The following is an 18,940-nucleotide window of genomic DNA, read 5'->3' on the forward strand; positions in this document are numbered from 1 at the left end:
TCTTTTTACATCTATACATTTAACTGTGAGTGTGTGTGTGTGTGTGTGTGTGTGTGTGTAGGGGGGGCGGCGTGCGTAGGATCAGGCTTAGTGGAAAAGCACTTTGCCTAAAAGACCTGTAGCACTGACTGTTTCTGTAGAATCTGGGTCCAAGTACAGTGTTGACTGTAGTCAAAGAGTACAGACCAGCAATCGAGCAGCAAATCATCAAACAGAAAATGAAGGTGCATTATTTAAATTACTCCGGATAAATTACCTCTTTTAAGACAGAATCTATAGATTCTCCATGGAAGTGGATCTTAACTCAAACACATCTGAACTTTACCTTTGTATCAGACTTGACACATTTCCCTGAAGAGTAGGCACCTGCAGAACAGCTCTGTTAGAACAGCACGCCAGACCTTAGCCACCAAGGATCTCCCGTCCAGCCCAGGGGCATTTCCGAGAGTGACAGCAGTGGTTGTAAGCACACTTATGTCTCTTCGTCACGTGACTTCCTCCTGAAGCAAAGCTTTTCAGACCCCTAGAATTAGAGAGAGGCGCCTATTTTTAGTAATTATTTCCTAAACGTTTCTTTGATAGGAGGTAGGGTCCCACACTGTAATCTGGGTTGACCTTCAATTTATGATTCTCCTGCCTCAGCCTGTTCTTGGATTATAAGTATACACTGTCGAGCACAGCTAATAGACACTTTTTGTGGTGTTGTTTTATTTTGTTTTTGAGACAGGGTTTCTCTGTATAGCCCTGACTGTCTGGGAACTCTCTCTGTAGACCATGCTATCCTTGAACTCACAGAAATCTGTCTGCCTCTGCCTCCCAAGTGCTGGGATAAAAGGCGTGCCCTACCATGCCCAACAGCAATAATATCTTCTGAGTACAATGATGTGATGTTACCGCTTTTAACTCAGATTTGTGTACAGTCTCTTGCCATCCTCTTGTCACTGAGTGTCACCCTGTCTTTTTCAGTGAAACTCTTACTCTGAGCAGTTTCAATTATGACATGGAGTAGGTCTCGGGGCATGTTGGTGGATAGGAGGAGCTGGGATTGTCTGTTTGTAATCCGTGTTGTTCCCAGCTATAACCAGCGATGCCTCCTCCCCCCAAAGCTTCTTTTAATTGTTCGGTGGTCACTGGAAAATAAACCAGGCTTGAGAGGGCATTTTATTCATCCTTAACATTACTTTGCCGGGACGGTCTAACAGTATCTGTAATGGGATGGCTTGGAAGAAACAAACTTCCTGTTGCATGGTTCCGGAGCCTGAGATTCGAAAATCAAGTTGTCATTGTCAGCACGGTTGCTTCCCGCGTCCCTCCTGGCCCCGCGCTCTGCTGGCCGTCTCTCTGCATCACCTCAGTGTCTGCCCCATCCTCAAATCTTTGTGAGTGTACGTGAATGTCCCCCTGTGAAGTCACAGCGAATCAGGGTTCCCTCAGAATACCTTGCTTTAACGTAATTGCCATTGTGAAGATCATCCAAATAAAGACGACACTGGTACTGAGGTAAAGGTACCAAGGTAAAGGCTGAGATCCCAGTGTCTCCCTACGGAGGGAACACAACGTCAGCTTCTAACATTTCCTTTAACATTTCCTTGGCTTGGAGGCGGGATTCTGCATTGTCCAAATGGTCTAGGACTTCAATACCATTTTCTTGATCTAAGGGTAGGTTGAAAAGGCTTTTGGCCCGAGCACAGGAGGAGACAGAGGGGAGTAGAGCATGTGTGCGTGTGTACGTACATGTGTGTGTGTGTGTTTCTGATTCATTTAGGTTATTACTTGATGTGAAAGTGTGAGCCCCCTAGTGGCCTTCCGTTTTAACTTCTCCTTTCTTTGGGACGCCAAGGGCTCAGCTTCTCCCTGCTTTTTTCTAACGTCACCAGGCACAAGCACACTCACGTTCCATACAAAACAAAGTGGCTGTGGGCAGGGAGTGTTTTTTTTTGTTGTTTGTTTTGTTTTGTTTTGTTTTACGAGACAGGGTTTCTCTGTATTGTTTTGGAGGCTGTCGGTCCAGCCCGGCCTCGAACTCACAGAGATCCCCCTGCCTCTGCCTCCCGAGTGCTGGGATTAAAGGCGTGCGCCACCACCGCCCTGCTGGGCAGGGAGTGTGTTATCATTCATCCCTTTGCACAGTAAACGGTGCTCTGGGAAGCACGTGTGACCAGCAGCGTAGCTTGCTCAAGAAAAATGCACTCAGTATAGCCTGTGTGTTCTGAATGTGTTACGCGTTACGTGTCAGACCTCATGTTTTGAATTTTGCGTAAAGATCTTCTCTTAACATTAATGGAGACTTGAAGGGAATCTCCAGCTGTAGACCTGGGTGCGTCTGGGCCTTTGGCTCTTTGGGTAGAGATACAGTTGTGCTGGACAGAGCTGCTCACCGTGCGCATGTGTTACACAGACACCAGCTGGAGATGCCGGGACATTACTCTCATCTGGCCGCCTTCTACGAAGACAAGAAAGGGGTGCTCCATGCTGGCCCTGGGAGGGGCGGCAGCTTGCCACCGGTCTACTGGCTGCCCTCCATCCACCGCTACATGTACCCTGAGATGAAGGTGAGACTGGCCATCCACACATCTGGGAACAGCTGCAGATTAGTTTTTAAGTGACAAGGAACTTATGCCCCAGCGTCGTGCAGAATTTTGCTTTCGATAACCCTGGGTTAAACATTCTGGATTCATTTAAAAGATAAGGCAAATTTACCTTAGACAGCATGCCGTCTAGAGCCTTCTATAGTCATAGCTGGGGCCTCGTGGACTCCTAGGATGCGAGATGCTTTTGATCGTGCTGGCTGCCTCTGCTGTTATGAAGCTAAACATCTGAACTAAAGATGGGCAGACAGCTTATTTCTTAGCTATGCTACTTTGACATTATTTTATGTGGAGTTTTTAAAGCATCCTTTGCATGTGCACTAGCATGTTGGTTTAACGTTAACAGCAAATCTGGCTGTGCAGTGGGTGTTCAGATCTGAAAGGGCCTAAGAATATGAACTTCTGCTTTCTCTTGCTTCTCCTGTGGCTGTGCAAGGACTCCTCTTGCAAAGAAATAATGCGTGAGTCTATGGGGTAAGGCTTAGCTAGGCGTTCTGATGTGTGAAGAGACACCATGGCCGTGCAGCTCTTACAAAGGGAAGCATTTAATTGTGGCTGCCTTCCAGGTTCAGAGGTTTAGCCCATTATTGTCATGGAGGGAAGCCTGGTGTCAGGAAGAGAGAAGCTGGCCCTAAAGAGACAGGCATTTGCCCTAAAGCCCGCCTCCAATGCTTCCCTACTCCTGCAAGGCCATGCCACCGAATAGTGCCACTTCCAGTGAGCCTATGGGGCCATTGTCATTCAGAACATCACAGGATGGGAGTTGTTGACAAAAGCATTTGGCTACATGGATAAGACAGGGTGCTAATTCCAGACCTGTTGGCTGTGAATGGGGGAGGCATGATTCTGTTTTCTCAGCATATCTTATGAGTTAGGGATTGTGCTAATTTATCAGTACCTGTTGCAAGACTCTTTTAAAGGAAGGTTTGAAGAAAAGTGTTCTGTTTTGGTTTTTGTTGTTTTGTATCCTTGTTTTCTATTTAAAGCAATCGAGGCTTATCAATGAATGGTTCAGGGACTTGCTTTAGGCCTTAAAGGTAGGAGACCAGCAAAATCTAAACCCAGGACTCTGCCAAAGCCAGGGTTCAGTCCCTGCCCTCCTTCCCTGCTTTTGCAGACATATGGACAAGAAAGCATAGACACGCTCATGGACCAAGAGCAGATTCACTAAATGAGATTGAGTTTGTGTGCCATTTGGCCATGAGGAAAAAAAAAGTAATAAGTAAGATTTTATCAGCACGCTGAGGTATTTATGTTAGGTATTTAAACTAATTCAAGACAGGAACTCAGTAGTATAGGAGTCAGAAGGCTGACGAGCAAGCAGAGAACACAGGTCTACCCTGATTTGGCCAGCTACTGCTGCCTAACAAATCACCAAGACTAAAAGCTTGAGGCAGCGTATGTATGTGATCTCACAGTTTCTGCAAATAAGGACTCCAGTCGTGGCTTAGCTGATTTAGGGTCTGCTATGAGAGACTTAAGGGTTGAGCCAAGGTTGGAGTCTCAGCGCAAGGCAACTGGACAAATGCCCGTTTTTCCAAGTTCATATGGGAGTTGACAGGATCAGGTTTCTTCAGGGATGCTACACTGAAGGCCTCTGTTAGGGTTTTCCCTCAGTCCTCCACCATATGGGTCTCTCCAGCTTAGCAGTTTGCTTCATCAAGGTCAGCAAAAAGAGATGATTTGCAGAATTAAGTCAGAATTCTTTGTAACCGAATCCTAGAAGTGAAAGGCCTGCACCGGTCGCTTTAGTCTCTTAGAAGCAGGTCCCTCAAGAGGAAGAGGGGCTGTACAAGGCTGTAAATTCCAGGGCCACAGGGGTTACCTTCGATGCTGCTTGCCGTATTTAGGGCCAGGGCACTGCACAGCCGGTGTTTGCATCTCTGAGGGAAGCACTGTCTGAGACAGTCGGTAAGGGGCGTAGGCTGTGCTCACTATCACCAAAACCCAGGGCAAGGTGGCCGACATCTGACCTGGATGTTCCTGGCCTCCTCTCCCCATAGGCAAAGAGGGACAAATAAGAGAAGAGATAATCGCCACAGGCTTTTGCCCCGTTAATGGCAACTCATTAACTGACCTGCCAGACCCTCATAGATGTGGTGGGAAGGTACTTGTATAGGCTGAAGATAAAAATGTGTGTGCGGGGGCCGGGGGGCTCCATTTCCAGAAAACAGCATGTCAACAATTAAAATTAAAAATAAAGGATCCTTTTATTTAAGCAGCCCCACTGCTGGGATCTGTCCTTTAGATAGGAAAACACCAGAATTGTATGTGTGTGTGTGTACACATATATGCATATGCATTTATACATATAACTGTGTCACATAGTAGACCACTAGAGTATCCATACAGTAAACAGCCATTATGATTAACCAGAGCATAAGACGGGGACAGGAAAGGTCTACCAGGTCTGTCTTGTGTGGGGGTAGCAAGGGCAGAAAATTGTACCTACTACGATCACACTTTGTTGAATGATCACAGTGTCAGATAAAAACCATCATATGTGTATTATGTGTATTTTCTGTGAAGACAGAAAAATGTGGGTGAACACACACACTTGGTTACTGATGCCTGTGTGACCCGAGAGCAAGGTGAAGTATGGAGAGTGGGGGAGGGCGGGGCTTCTGTTTACAAAATGACAGCACTGGAAGAAGTGGCGTAATCTAGCCCTGTGTTCTGGGTTCTGTTTCCACACAGGACACATCTCTACGGAGCACATACAGGCTTTTTTCCCCTCATTATTCTGCAGACAGTGCTGCACAATGATTACACAGTGTCTTAGTTAGGGCTCTATTGCTCTGAAGGGATACCATGGCCATGGCAACTCTTAGAAGAAAACCTTTGTTGGGGTGCCTTGCTTACAGTTTCAGAGGTTCAGTCCATTATCATGGAGGGGCATGGCAGAGTGCAGGCAGACATGGTGCTGGAGAAGGAGCTGAGAGCTCTACATCTCTACAGCAGGCTACAGGGTATCTTGAGCTCATAGGAGACCTCAAAGCCTGCCTCTGCAATGACACAATTCCTCCAACAAGACCACGCCTCCTCCAGTAGTGCTACTCCTGCCTTTGCAACCCCTGTACACACACGGGCACACCTGTGCTTGGGGCCTGAGGAGAGCTTGGATCCCTTGGATCTGAAGTTTCAGGGGTTTGTGGGATGACGGTATGTGGTGCTGTGATCCGAACTCCGGTCGTCATGATTGTACATTAAGCCTGCTGAACCACTGAGCCATCTCTCCGACTTCCAGACTGCCCAGTTTTAAATTTAAAAAATCCAGCTGTTTTCCTATGCGTGTCTCTCCAGAGTAAAGTGTTTATAGTCCTTACATTCCAACTTCATTCTGTTGGGGTGGGCTCTCGAATCAAAGAAATCAAGCTACCATTTTGTGGGGAAGCAACTGTCTCTGAATGCTCGATGGTACTTTGGGGCTTTCACAGAAGGCTGTTCCACAGTGAGAACCTCTAACAAGCTGCCCACCTGCCCTTGTGTGTTTCCAGATCACACACCCGGCTGGCTGCATGTCTCAGTTTATTAAGTTCTTTGGAGAACAAATCCTCATCCTTTGGAAGTTTGCCTTACTCCGAAAGCGCATTCTGATATTTTCTCCCCCGCCCGTGGGCGTCGTGTGCTACAGAGGTAACTAGAAGCCCAAGTGAGGGGGTCTTCCTAAATGCCCAGTACATATGCTGTCCTAGTCCTTCAGTGGCTAAGAAAGTTAGGAAGAGTTTGGGCTATATCAGTGGGATCAAGGCTTCTGGTTGGATTTGTGTTTTAGAATGTGGAGTCTAGAGGCAGCGAAGATGGGTGGGGTGTCACCTTCAGATCAGGATCAGGGGATGAAGCAGAGGTGATGGATTTTAGGGAAGAGGCAAACTGTATGGAGTAGTCCAAAGTTCGCAGGGATGTAGTTGGGAGAAAAAAGTCTAGGATGACAAGGATGGTGGGACCACCAAAATGGGGGACCAAGGGGGGATGGGGAGTTAGTTTGGGTATGTACCGCTTGAGAGGACACTTCCAGGGAGGTGTACATCAGGCACTTGTGTGATTAGGTAGGGACCTGGGGGGAAAGAGTTGGGCTTGTGAGATGGTTTGAGAGTGACATAAAGCCTATTTAATAACCCCGGGGCGGGCAGCATCGCCTGGAGAGAGTGTGAGGAGTGAAGGGGTCAAGTGGAAGAGGATGGCAAACAGTGGTTCAAAGACAGGAGAATGATGGAGATGATGGGGAATGATGGAGATGGTGGAGAAGGATGGAGATGATGGAGATGATGGGGAATGATGGAGATGATGGGGAATGATGGAGATGGTGGAGAAGGATGGAGATGATGGGGAATGATGGAGATGATGGAGAAGGATGGAGATGATGGGGAATGATGGAGATGATGGAGAAGGATGGAGATGATGGAGAAGGATGGAGATGATGGAGAAGGATGGAGATGATGGAGAAGGATGGAGATGATGGAGATGATGAAGGATGGAGATGATGAAGGATGGAGATGATGGAGAAGGATGGAGATGATGGAGAAGGATGGAGATGATGGAGATGATGAAGGATGGAGATGATGAAGGATGGAGATGATGAAGGATGGAGATGATGAAGGATGGAGATGATGAAGGATGGAGATGATGAAGGATGGAGATGATGAAGGATGGAGATGATGGAGGGTGATGGAGAATGGTGGAGATGATGGAGGATGATGGAGATGATGGAGAATGATGGAGAAGGAGGATGGCAGGTTCCAGCAGACAAGGGTGTTGAGGCAGGGGAAGGTCGACATAACCAAAGTCTAAGTCAGGTCAGTGAGAGATATTGAGGAAACATCTGTTTGGTTAAAGCTGCTGCTGAGACCTTCAGGACATCAAGTTCTCCAGTGGGGCCCTCAACCATTTTCAAGACCACCTGGTTACAGACTTAGGTAGCACAAACAAGGCCCCTCCCCAGCTTCTGAGACAACTTCCCATTGCCCTAGCAAAACACTCCAGGCTGGGGATTCATAAGAGGTTCGTTTGGGCCCGGAGGTTGTGAGAGTCCAAGAGAATGATGTTGGCATCTGGCCGTCTTTTGAAGGTCCCATGGAGGAAGAGATCATATATTAAAAGAGCGGTGTGGGGGAGCAAGCTCACTTTAGGACCTGTTTTAGGGATAACTGACTCTGTGATGTAACTCCATCTTAAAGATCCTGCATCTCTCAGTCCTACCCCACGGGAGACCAAGCCTCAGTGTGGGGGCTGGCAAGAACAAACAACAAAATGTAGCCACTTCCTTGTGGGTCAGCTGTTGGGAGGAATTGACCTGCTTGGTCTTGGGTGGAGGAGAGGGGACCAGAAGGGAAAATTCCTCACTTCTGCTGTTCCCTCCTCTTCCAGTGTACTGTTGCTGCTGTCTGGCCAACGTCTCGCTGCCTGGCATTGGGGGCACCGTCCCTGAGTCGAAGCCTTTCTTCTACGTGAGCGTGGCTGACATCGAGAGCCTGGAAGTTGAGTTGTCCTACGTAGCCTGTGAGTATGGGGCCGTCCCCTCCTCTTCCTGTGTCCAGACCCTTCTCAGAAACAGGCTCTTGGACTCTGGGTGCTACAGTAGGGTTGAGGTGGCTTTCTTTTTGGGTTCCTCATTAACCCTGGGCTCCACAGGCACCACAGAGAAGATATTTGAGGAGAAGCGGGAGCTGTATGACGTCTACGTGGATAACCAGAACGTAAAGACACACCACGACCACCTGCAGCCCCTGTTGAAGATCAACAGCGCAGACAGGGAGAAATACCGTCGGCTCAACGAGCAGAGGTGAGACAGCTGGTTCTCCGTATCCCCGCCATGTGTGTTAGTGAGTGCAGCCCAGGCCGGCGCTGTGCTACAAGTACCAGACACTCAGGAGCACCACCCTGTTCAGGATGGCCCTGTGAAATCTGTGAAGAAGCCTACTCTGTCATTCCCTTTCCTTGGATGTTCCTCCCGGTGGGGGGTGGGGAGTCGGGCTGGATATCAAGGGAAGGTCTGTGCCTTAGAGGCTGACGTTCCTGTGTACTGTCCTCACGTAGGGTAGCAGACACAGGTGGGCGGTTTATCATGGGCTTGAGAACCCTGTGAAGGAACAGTTACAACACTAGCTTTCAGAGACACCCCCAAAAGACCTCGTTGAGATTTGCCCATATATGTTTGGAGTAGCTGTTTATTGAGCATCTACACGGCATGGGTCCATTAGGAAACTTGTGTGTGCACACTGTCCCATGTAACACTCAACTCTTTGTTTATCCTAGGAGAGAAAAGGTTAGCATACAATCCCCACCAGAGGATAACCAGGCGAGGCAGTCACTTGACTAAGGCGGGGGGTACCACTGGCAAAACGGGCCATAGATCCTGGGTTTGAGTCCACACTTTGTTCCTTCTTTTCCCAGTCTCTGGCCTGGCACCAACTCTGCCTGTCGCTGCTTCCTGAGAGATGGACATTGTTGGTGCTCGGTCGCTGCCAATCATGTGTCTGATAGTGTTCTCCCTTCTAACAGGCAGATGCTGTTGTACTCCCAGGAAGTTGAGGGTGACTACAACCCTTGTGAAGAAGACCTCTTTGTTCTGTGAGTTGGCCTGAGCAGCAGCGGGGCTCTGGGAATCCTTTCAGAACTGACCTCTGTGGATAGACAACTTGCATCCCTCCCATGCAACCCGCTGCGATTTAGGATGTCCTTTATTATTCTTAGGGTTCTTAGGGCTTGGTCCTTAGAGGTAGCCCAAGTCCTGCAAACCCATCAGGGTGAACCCAGGGCTTACTAAAGAGACAGGGACAGGTCCTAGAGAAAACGGATGCCCCGAGCACGAATCTTGTTGGACATTTGCATCCTCGATGTCACACAGCTGTCTCTCTCTCCGCCCTCTCCTTCATCGACGCCTCAGGAAAGACCAGTTCCTTGTGCCGAGTATTATAAGAGCATCTGGAAATTTAATCTCTCTTCCCCAGATCTGGTAGCCACGGAAAGGGCTGGCTCCTTCCAACACCCATTGCATTCAAGTAGCCACAGGAAGTCCTGTTTCAGAATTGGAGCCGACTTGTAACTGCGAAGCAGAAACAAATCTCCCGGAGAGTCCCTCGCTTTGATGAGGGCATCTCCACAGAGGCTTATCTTGTTTTTGAGTCTGCTTTCTAATGCACACACACCGTGTGTGCAGGCAGACACAGTCTGGTCCTGGTGTGACATGGAACACACCATTTTTGCTGTGTCTGTGGAAGCCCCCGAAACGTCTAAACAGCATGGCTGAATTGATGCCTTTCTAAACACAGCTCATTGACCCATCCGGCATGGCTGTAAAGCTGTGACTTTGGAATCCCGTTTTAATGTATAAGCTTCCTCCAGACGCCACTCCCCAGAGAGAGCGAACACCCTGTGAGTTGTGTTGTTCTCAGTGAGTGCAGCTTGCCCCCCCCCCGCTGGCTCCAGAACTGCCTTATGCCTGCTCCAGCTTCTCTGAGCTCTCCCTCTCTGTGACCTAGGGCTATAAGGCCAGTGCAGAGAGCCCTGTGCTCCCCTGCAAGGCTTGTTGGGTATCAACTGCAGTGGGTTCAGTCAGGGCTTTGACCAATGAGCCTTTCAGTCTTTGCCTTGAAATCTGGTCTCAGACCACTAGGTTCTGTGTTTTCACCCTCTTCCCTGATGACTACGCAGAGGGGGAGAAGGTGTCTGTGGAGTCTCTCTGGGAGGCTGTGTTGACAACAAGAAAATAGTAGTCAAGCCATCAGCCATACAGACTTCTCTATCATGCAGTGATTCTTGCCCCTACAGTTTCCTTGCTGACATCATTTATACTCTGGTCACTGTTTAACTTTTACTCCCTTTAAAAATTGTTAGATTTAGTTTGGAAGGCTTGCTTTAAAAATTGTTAGACGTAGTTTGGAAAGTGTGCGTAGTTTGGGGTTCTGCATGTTTGGGTTATCTGGTCGACCTTTTTGCCTTGTCTTCTCTCCCTTTCCTGTCTTGGCAATGCAGGTTTTTCCTAGAGCAAAACAACCGGATTTTTCAGACTCTATTGGAGGTATCTGCCAGTCAAGACAAAACTTTAACAGCAGAGCATGCCCGAGGCATGGGCCTGGACCCCCAGGGAGACAGGAGCTTCCTCATGGACCTACTGGAGGCCTACGGCATCGATGTCATGCTGGTCATTGATAACCCCTGTTGTCCATAGGAATAGTAGCAGGTCTGCTGACTCACCAGGGTTGACAGGAGCCTGGAGTGTACCCCAGGCCCTCAGCAGCTTCAGTTTTAACTGAAGTTGACACAAAGGACTGTTTATATCTCCAACATGTGTAATATTTGCCATTTCCTTTCTCTCCTTAGCCCCGGGGCTAAGGTGAGGCCACCTGGTTTTGTAGCCTTTGGGTTGTACATGGGAATCTACTGTCTTCCACTGCTGCTGCTCTGGGTGTAGTCTGAGGAGATCTGTCAGTCACAGTGAGTCAAACTCTGGGGTGAGCTGTGGGGAAAATCTGTGCATCTTAGTCCTTTGTTGCATACAAGAAGATAACCATGTGCCCTAGTGTGGCCTTAGACGTTCATCTGCCTAAACCAGAAGCTAATCAGATGACCTCCAGTGGCACCAAGTTCTAGGGTCAGGTTAGGATGACCCATTTGTCATAGGACTAGTCTGCATCTTCTAGATTGACTGGTGTAGGGACCATAGAGAAGGAAAACAGTGTTTCTGACAGAATAGCAGGGAAAGGTGGAAAACTAGAACGAACCCCGGAAATCCTTCCTACAGTAAGGGAATGGTAGAGACGCAATATAACACACCCCACGCCCCCTTCCCGCATCCCAATTCTCAACCCATTTCAAGGGAATTGGGAACTTAGAACTTACAAGCAAATTCGTTTGACATTTGTCTCTTTTGAGGGATAAATATCTTCTTGGAATAACAGGTTCAAACAGGCAAGGGAGGAAACCTCAAGTTTCTCTGATCGTTTGCAGTCCTGAAGCAGATACCTCTAGTGGATTCTGAAATGTAGCCAGGGCCCAAGCTGGTTGACTCAGAGGTTGGGATGTGGTGTGACCAGCTCTCTTAACCAGTTTGAAGCTCCTTAGACTTCTCTTTAGCAGAGACAACATCCCTTAGGCTAAGCAATTGGATCCATAGATCTAACAGATTTGACAGGGAAAATTTAACAGTGCCTCCCCTGCCAAGAGAATAGCTGGAAACCTAGACTAACAACCACACCCACTCCCTTTGGTCTAGCTCACCCTGTTCTTTGGGGCTGGGTCGCTTGTGACTGCTAAGTTACTAGATGGCATTAGGTGAGAGGTAGTTGTTAGCCGTACTCAGAAAGCCAGCTCTAATGCTAGTCTCCTTAAAGATTTTGATTGAGATTTTGCATCTTTTCCTGGGCTCTTCCTGCCTTTGTTTTATGTGACTAGCTAGCTAGCCATCAGGCATCCACGTCTGTGGCCAGAGAGCAGCCAAGCTGATGTCTGCAGCAGAGAGGACTTCACACGGAGGGGCTGTGACTCTAATCTCCCTCAGTTCTAGGTTCTTGGGGGCTCGCTGCTTAAGTATTTTCACTGTAGTTCCCTGATTTTTTTTTTTTAATCAAGAGTGATGAGATTTGCGTGTGTGGAAATGCAAATACACTGAGTCAGGGTAATATCTTTTCTGTAAATATACATAAATAAGTTTAGGCACTGACATAAACTTATAATACATTTTTCTCCTCTGCCACGTGGGTTTAGCCATCGTTCCAGTAACGTGTTTACAGAAAGCACAGCTGTGCTCAGTGGCTGGCGTTTCACCTGCTTCTTCCTTATGGCTCCCTTCTCCTGTTGGCCCAGGGCTGACTGAGCAGGCGCCATCTGATGCTGGTGAAGCAGCACTTCTTCTGGTGACCTAAGAGCTCACTGTTGGGCGTAGATAGATAGTCAGAGATAGGAAGGGCCCATTTCGGAGAACCTCCCCGGAGCCTTCTGCTGGCCAACACTGTTTCCTGTGCTGTAGTAGCTGCGAGCTGAGAAGTCCCGATGTGAAAACAGCAGCTGTTTTCCTGGGGTCCCTGAGTGCCCCTCCCACCCATGCAGAGGGCCAGTGTATGGGTGCCGCAGAGGGACAACCACCCTGAGACATGTCTTAGGTCAACAGGTTCTGGGCTTAGCTGGCCCCAGAGCAGAACTTCTTGTTCAGCATCCCTTCAATCCTTTCCTACCTTGCTGCTTCCTCCTGGGGTCGGAACCTGGCACAGGCCTCTCTCTGTGTGGCCCAAAGGCATGCATGCTAGCACCTCCACGGATCAGCTTCAAAGGAGTGTGTCTCAGACGTGAAGCCCTGCCTGTACCACCGAGAGGTCTCTCTTCACACCAGACTGCTCCCCCAGTGGCAGCAAACAGATGCAAGCCCGCCTCACAGGCTGCAACTCCCTATAAAGGGAAGTAGTTTGTGTAGAACTGTAAAGGAAGTCCCTTTGCCATGAGGGCAGAAGCTAGGAGCCAGGGATTTGCTTTTTTTTTTTTTTTTTTTTTGCCATTCTTGAAATACTTTCTGAAGAACCATCTGGTTTGATTTGGAAGAAGTTAGTTGACATCCTTCAGAGCTCTCTAGGTCTGACCGTCAGCCGAGGCGGGCATTTTTGTTATCACTGGCCGCTAGGGAACAGGTTAAAAATTCAGACTTGGGTGCTGCCACTGTGCTGGTGACCCTCATCAGATCCTGAGCTAGCAGAGACCTCTGGGGAGCACTAAACCCCCATCCGTACCATGCTGGGAACCATGTGCCATCCTGGAAGCACTTGCTGATTTCCATGGCTGGCTACCCAGGGATTTTTAAGTTAGAAGAAATTACAAATGGCAGCAATCCTCAGGAGCCTGAAATTGGGGTTCTGGATTTGTGGACATCCATATTAAGTATAAGATACTAAGTATAACAAAGTCCTGCTTAAAGTGGATGGTGTCAATTTTGTTAGCAGATGGTAGGTAATATTTAACCAGCTATTGATTGGCTCAGGACTTTCTCCAGAAGGAGTAAAAAAAAAAAATAGAGCTTATCTCCTACCGGTCTTCAAAGGAGGGAAGGCCACGTCATTGCTTGGTATTAGCTTTGGCTTTAACTGTGAGGCCTTCCCTCTGCTGGGCGCAGATCCAGGCCAGTGTCAGTGTCCTACCTGGGGACCATATGGTCCCCCTAGTTAGGAGTAAAATGTAACAGGAGGCATTTACCTCCCCCCCACACCTCCCACCCTCCCTGGCTGTGGGAAAGGAGCTGTTTCCATTGCTGTGACAGAATTGGACAGGAACTTGAAACTGGAACTCACCTTGCTGGATATCATAGGAAACCAGGATAAGTGAGGGCGAACTCAGACGGTAGTGCCAAATGCTTCATGGGAAGGGTCACACGCATAATTGTCTAACATTTTGACCAGAAGATAGAGGTAGGTTAAATCATAGCATATTGCTGTGTTCCTTAATGGTGGCAAGGGGGATGAACTCAGCTTTCCACTGGGGCTTTCTGGAGACTTTTAAAGGGTGGTAGTAAATTAGCCTTCTGGTGGCAAACACTAGCTAGCCTCCTGGAGACTCAGGAACCGTCTTCTCCCTTAGACTGCACAAGCGAAGAGTGGACTGAGGTGCGCTCTCCAAGTTCAGTGCTTAAGAAGGGTTACGGGGTGTGGATGAATAGAACTGTAGGATAGCCGTGCGGTGGTGGCGCACGCCTTTAACCCCAGCACTCGGGAGGCAGAGGCAGGCGGATCTATGTGAGTTCGAGACCAGCCTGATCTACAAGAGCTAGTTAGTTCCAGGACAGCCTCCAGAGCCACAGAGAAACCCTGTGTCGAAAAAACAACAAAACAAAACAAGAACTGCAGGATAATGCCGAGTTTCACAGTGAACTTGCCTTTTGATGAGAAGAGCTTGAAAACTGACAAGAATGTCTGTAGGAAGACCAGCAGGCCCTCGAGGGCTGCTATCTCCCCACTGGGTTTCCAGGCTATGACTCTGAGAGCTGTCCACTGCTCCCATTTCTCCCTTATAGCTGTTCCAGCCCATGGCGAGGATCCTGTGAGTCTGTGGGCTTACCTCCACGGTCCGGTCTCATCTCATGAAAACCATTTTCTGATTCAGGTAGGGGAAGGGGAGGATCTGAAGGTTCCTTTATACCCAAGTCGTGGGTTTTGACTGTTCCACTTCACTGCTAATATACCTCTGTTCCCAGGAGCTACTGGAGTACTGGTTGTTGTAGGGAAAAGACTGTGAATCAAGGTAACGTTTTTTCCTATGAGAAACGGAAGTCTATTTTTTATAGCCGTGTAACTGAGTGGTGAATTGAGTACTACAGTGTTGAAACGGAAAGGGATTGCAAAGTTATAATCTAGGAAGAAATGGGCAGCTTTATAATTTGATGGCAGCTGAGGCCCTTAGAAGTGTCGTTGACCATGACAGTGTATTGAAGTATGAGCACAGACTGTGATGTATTTTTCCAGCAGCTCTAGTTGACCTGGGAAAGAGGAGATAGCCATCAGCCTTGGGTGAAGCTTCAGGACAGAAGGGAGTAAATGCTGTCTTCCAGCGACCGCTCCCTCTTGGCCAAGGGGGAAGGTGGGAATGGGGGGGGGTAGTTTTCTAACTGGCACTTTAATTCACTGTAGCACCTGGAAGTTGGGTGATGTTGTAAATATAGAAAAGGAATAGGAATTTTTCTGGTGCTATATAGGGAATGAAGTTGAGATAAATAAAACTCTGCTTTCATCTTCGTAGAACTTAGTCTAGGATTTCAACATGGCTCTGGCTCTTAGAACCATGTTGATTCAAATTCTGAAATGTGACAGCAGAGGATTTTTTTTTTTTTAGTTTGCAGCAGGTGCCTGCTCTCTCAGTCTAATGGTGAGTTTACTTGCTTCCTAACCCTACGGGGGCAGAACAGGGTTTTATAAATTGTGCATAGATGGAGCTTCAAAGTGAAAAGCCCATACAGAGCAAATGCATTTGATTGACATTGTATCTGGGTAAATTAAGTAAAGACATATAAAAAGTTAGAAAAATGAACTTTGAGTTTGCTATATCCACATCAGCCATCAGAAATTGGGGATTCTGGGCTTCTGAACTGCCAGCACTAGGTGGCTTCTGGGATTCCGGGTGGAGGTAAAAACAAAACAAAACAACTTCCTTTAATTGTCCAAAACTTGCTGGCTAAGTTTTTATGTAAATCTGGAATGTAATCCTTTCCTGAAAAAGAAACGGTTGTAACCAAGGAAATCTGTTTTCCTAGTTGTTTTTTTTTTCTTTTTAAAACCTAAGTGTCCCTGTTGCCTTAAATGTAAAAAACGTATTTTGATTAACAACCCCAGCCTAAGAGTTATAGCAATAAGAGAACCCGAATCTATTTTTGTTTCAAGCCTTTACCTCATATGACAAAGTCAGAAGGATAATTGGTAAGTCTTGCTCTGGGTACTACTGCAGACCGGTGTATCCTCTCTCTGTGTCTTCAACTGTGTATTATTTACAGATCTGAAGAAAGCTGGGCTTAACCCTGAGGCTAAGTGTAAATGTTTCTTGAGTTGATTCTTTCCGTGGTACAAGTAACACCTGTGTATATCATATCTGTATATATCTGAACCAAGTTATGTGCAGAGGTTGATAATAACTATATTTACAAAGAAAAACCCCAATTTTTACAATTAAAGTTCACATTTTAACATGAGCCCGTGTGCTGTGATCTTTCACCAAGGACTTTTTGGTAGGAAGGAATGATGACAGCCCGGCCTGTGAGAAGAGCCCAGGGGCTGAATGCTGCTTTTATTTACGGGGCTATGAGAGACTGTGGATTGGAAAACTAAAGTCAAAGCAGCAGGACGGTGTACCCTCAACCCCCAGAGGAAGCTTCTAGACACTAGAGAAGCGGTTTTGTTTCAGAAGTCTCTTATCAGAGTTTTATGTGGCATTATACATTGGTAACGTATGCAACTGTTCACCCTCTAAAAATTTCAGTTTTACCTTTGGGTGTTATCTTAAACCAGTATAGAGTGAGTTTGTAACCCTGGTCACAAAGCTAGACTTCTGTTTTCTAAGTGGGATGGCCGTGTCTAATAGCACGTTTTATAAGAACTAATGTTCATATAATTATCCTTATAATGTTTTAAAAATGTCAGTTGCATGTGTAAAGGCCTAGAGGCGACCTCCATCATGCCCTTTGTAGAGCTGAGCATTTTATACCTGTTGTGAAATGTGTGCATTTTATAGATGTCCAAAGAACACAACAGTAGACAATGAAACCCAAGTCCTTAAAGGAAACTAGGGAGTAAAATTCTGCCCCATGTTCCCCGAAAAGGATCTCTGTGTGTAACGGCCTTGGCTGCCCTGGAACTCAATGGTAGACCGGACTGGCCTCGAACTCAAGAGATTTGCCTTCCTGTCACCTGAGTGCTGGGATTAAAGCTGTGCGCCACCGTGCCCGTCACGTGAGTAAAATTCTTAATGTGGGTCCAATATCCTTTCCTAACCACATGGCAATTACGGGTAGAACTGCAGCTACATACAGCATTTAAGAACAAATACTGGATTCTATACTGGCACAGATTCTTTTATTTCTTTACAACACAGCAGCCCCTTTCCCTCCACAACTGGCACAGAGTAAATGACTTATGCTCATCTTCAGACTCGTCTGTTCTTAAAGCAGAACACTTACCACCACCATAAGCATACAGAAAGAAATAGGCAAACCCTATTTTTTGTGGTCTTCAATTATGGGCTATTTTGCAGGTTCTGTGTACTCCATTCATGCACCGATTTTACTCCAGTGGGACATGCGGGTGGGTATATTTGAATTTTTTTCTTCCTGTAGCGCCTGCTGCTAAGGGTGCCACTTTTCCTTTCACAGTGACAAACCAGTTTCACATGGTGCAGGCCTCCTAGAGTTCAAAGACTTCTGGGCATGAGCAAAGGGAATGCTCGTGCTAGTATTAAAAGAAAAAGGCACCGGGCCTGGAGAGAACCTTCGGAGGTTAGGACCAGATTCAATTCCCAGCACCCACACGGGAGCTAACAACTGTAGCTTAAGATCTCACCCTCACACAGATAAACATGCAGGCAAAACACCAATGCACATAAAAAGAATGGACAAGATCTCCTGAGCAAATTGGCAGCATGGGGGGAGGGGAGACGGAGTTAGGAGAAGAGGAGGGGAGAGGAGGACATGAGGGAACAGGAAGGTTGAGTCAGAGGAAGAATAGAGGAGAGCAAGAAAAACCATAATAGAGGAGCCATTACAGGTTTAAAAGAGAAATCTGGCACTAGGGAAATGTCCAGAGATCTACAAGGATGACCCCAACTAACAATCTAAACAATAGTGGAGAGACTACCTTAAAAGCCCTTTCCCGATACTGAGACTGACGACTACCTTATATGCCATCCTAGAGCCTTCATCCAGCAGCTGATGGAAGCGGAGGCAGACACCCACAGCTAAACACTGGGCAGAACTCCTGGAATCCAGTTGCAGAGAGGGAGGAGTGATGAGAAAGGGGGTCAAGACCAGGCTGGAGAAACCCACAGAAACAGCTGACCTGAACAAGGTGAAACCTAGGGTCCCCAGACTGATAGCTGAGAAACCAGCACAGGACTGTTACAGACCCTCTAAATGTGGATGTCAGTTAGGAGGCCTGGAAATCTATGGGTCCTCTGGTAGTGAATCAGTATTTATCCCTAGTATATGAATGGACTTTGGGAGCCCATTCTACATAGAAGGATACTCTCTCAACCTAGACACATGGGGGAGAGCCTAGGTCTGCTCCAAATGATGTGACAGACTTTGAAGATCCCTATGGAAGGCCTCACCCTCCCTGGGGAGCAGTAAGAGGATGGGATAGGGAGTTGGTGGGGGACAGGGGAGGAGGGGAGGGAGAGGGAACTGGGATTCACATGCAAAACAAGTTTGTTTCTAATTTAAAGAAAAGAAAAAAGAATGTGAAAAGTAGGAACTCCTTATAGGAAGTCAAGTGTTTTCAGTTCTCAGCTTGCAACAGACTAGAAGATCTAATCAGATTGTTTGTTAAAAGATCGTTATTAATTTTAATCTAATCAGATTGTTAGTTAAAAGATCATTATTAATTTTAATGCAGTAGTGTGCTTTTTCCCACTAATTTCAAAAAATTCAAAATGATGTTACAATTCTTAAAACGATGTTATGCCCATCTACTTTCTGGGCTCCTAATAAAAAATGAAAAGGAACATAACTGATCCTGGATATCCATGTCTCACCAGAAATAATGTTTATATACTGGATAAATGAACAAGAACATTCTAATAACATAATTTTAATTACTGTTTCAAATAACTATTTCTAATAATACATAATGATAATTGTTAAAACAGTTGTTTTATAATGAGTTCACACTTAAGTT

General features: G+C 46.9%; 1 protein-coding gene across 1 annotated transcript in view; it reads left to right on the plus strand.

Annotated features, from left to right (window-relative positions):
* Nucleotides 1–16,245, plus strand: part of Dennd11 (DENN domain containing 11) — a 33,536-nt gene extending 17,291 nt beyond the window's left edge. Inside the window, exons 4-9 of the mRNA XM_005085759.4 lie at nt 2,399–2,552; nt 6,086–6,224; nt 7,956–8,087; nt 8,220–8,370; nt 9,090–9,158; nt 10,563–16,245. Of these exons, the coding sequence (XP_005085816.1) occupies nt 2,399–2,552; nt 6,086–6,224; nt 7,956–8,087; nt 8,220–8,370; nt 9,090–9,158; nt 10,563–10,758 (841 nt within the window). The 3' untranslated portion in view covers nt 10,759–16,245. The remainder of the gene's footprint in view (nt 1–2,398; nt 2,553–6,085; nt 6,225–7,955; nt 8,088–8,219; nt 8,371–9,089; nt 9,159–10,562) is intronic.
* Nucleotides 16,246–18,940: the final 2,695 nt, after the last annotated feature.

The sequence above is a fragment of the Mesocricetus auratus genome, unplaced genomic scaffold (genome assembly GCF_017639785.1).
Source record: "Mesocricetus auratus isolate SY011 unplaced genomic scaffold, BCM_Maur_2.0 Super-Scaffold_100019, whole genome shotgun sequence".
Classification (NCBI taxonomy): domain Eukaryota; kingdom Metazoa; phylum Chordata; class Mammalia; order Rodentia; family Cricetidae; genus Mesocricetus; species Mesocricetus auratus.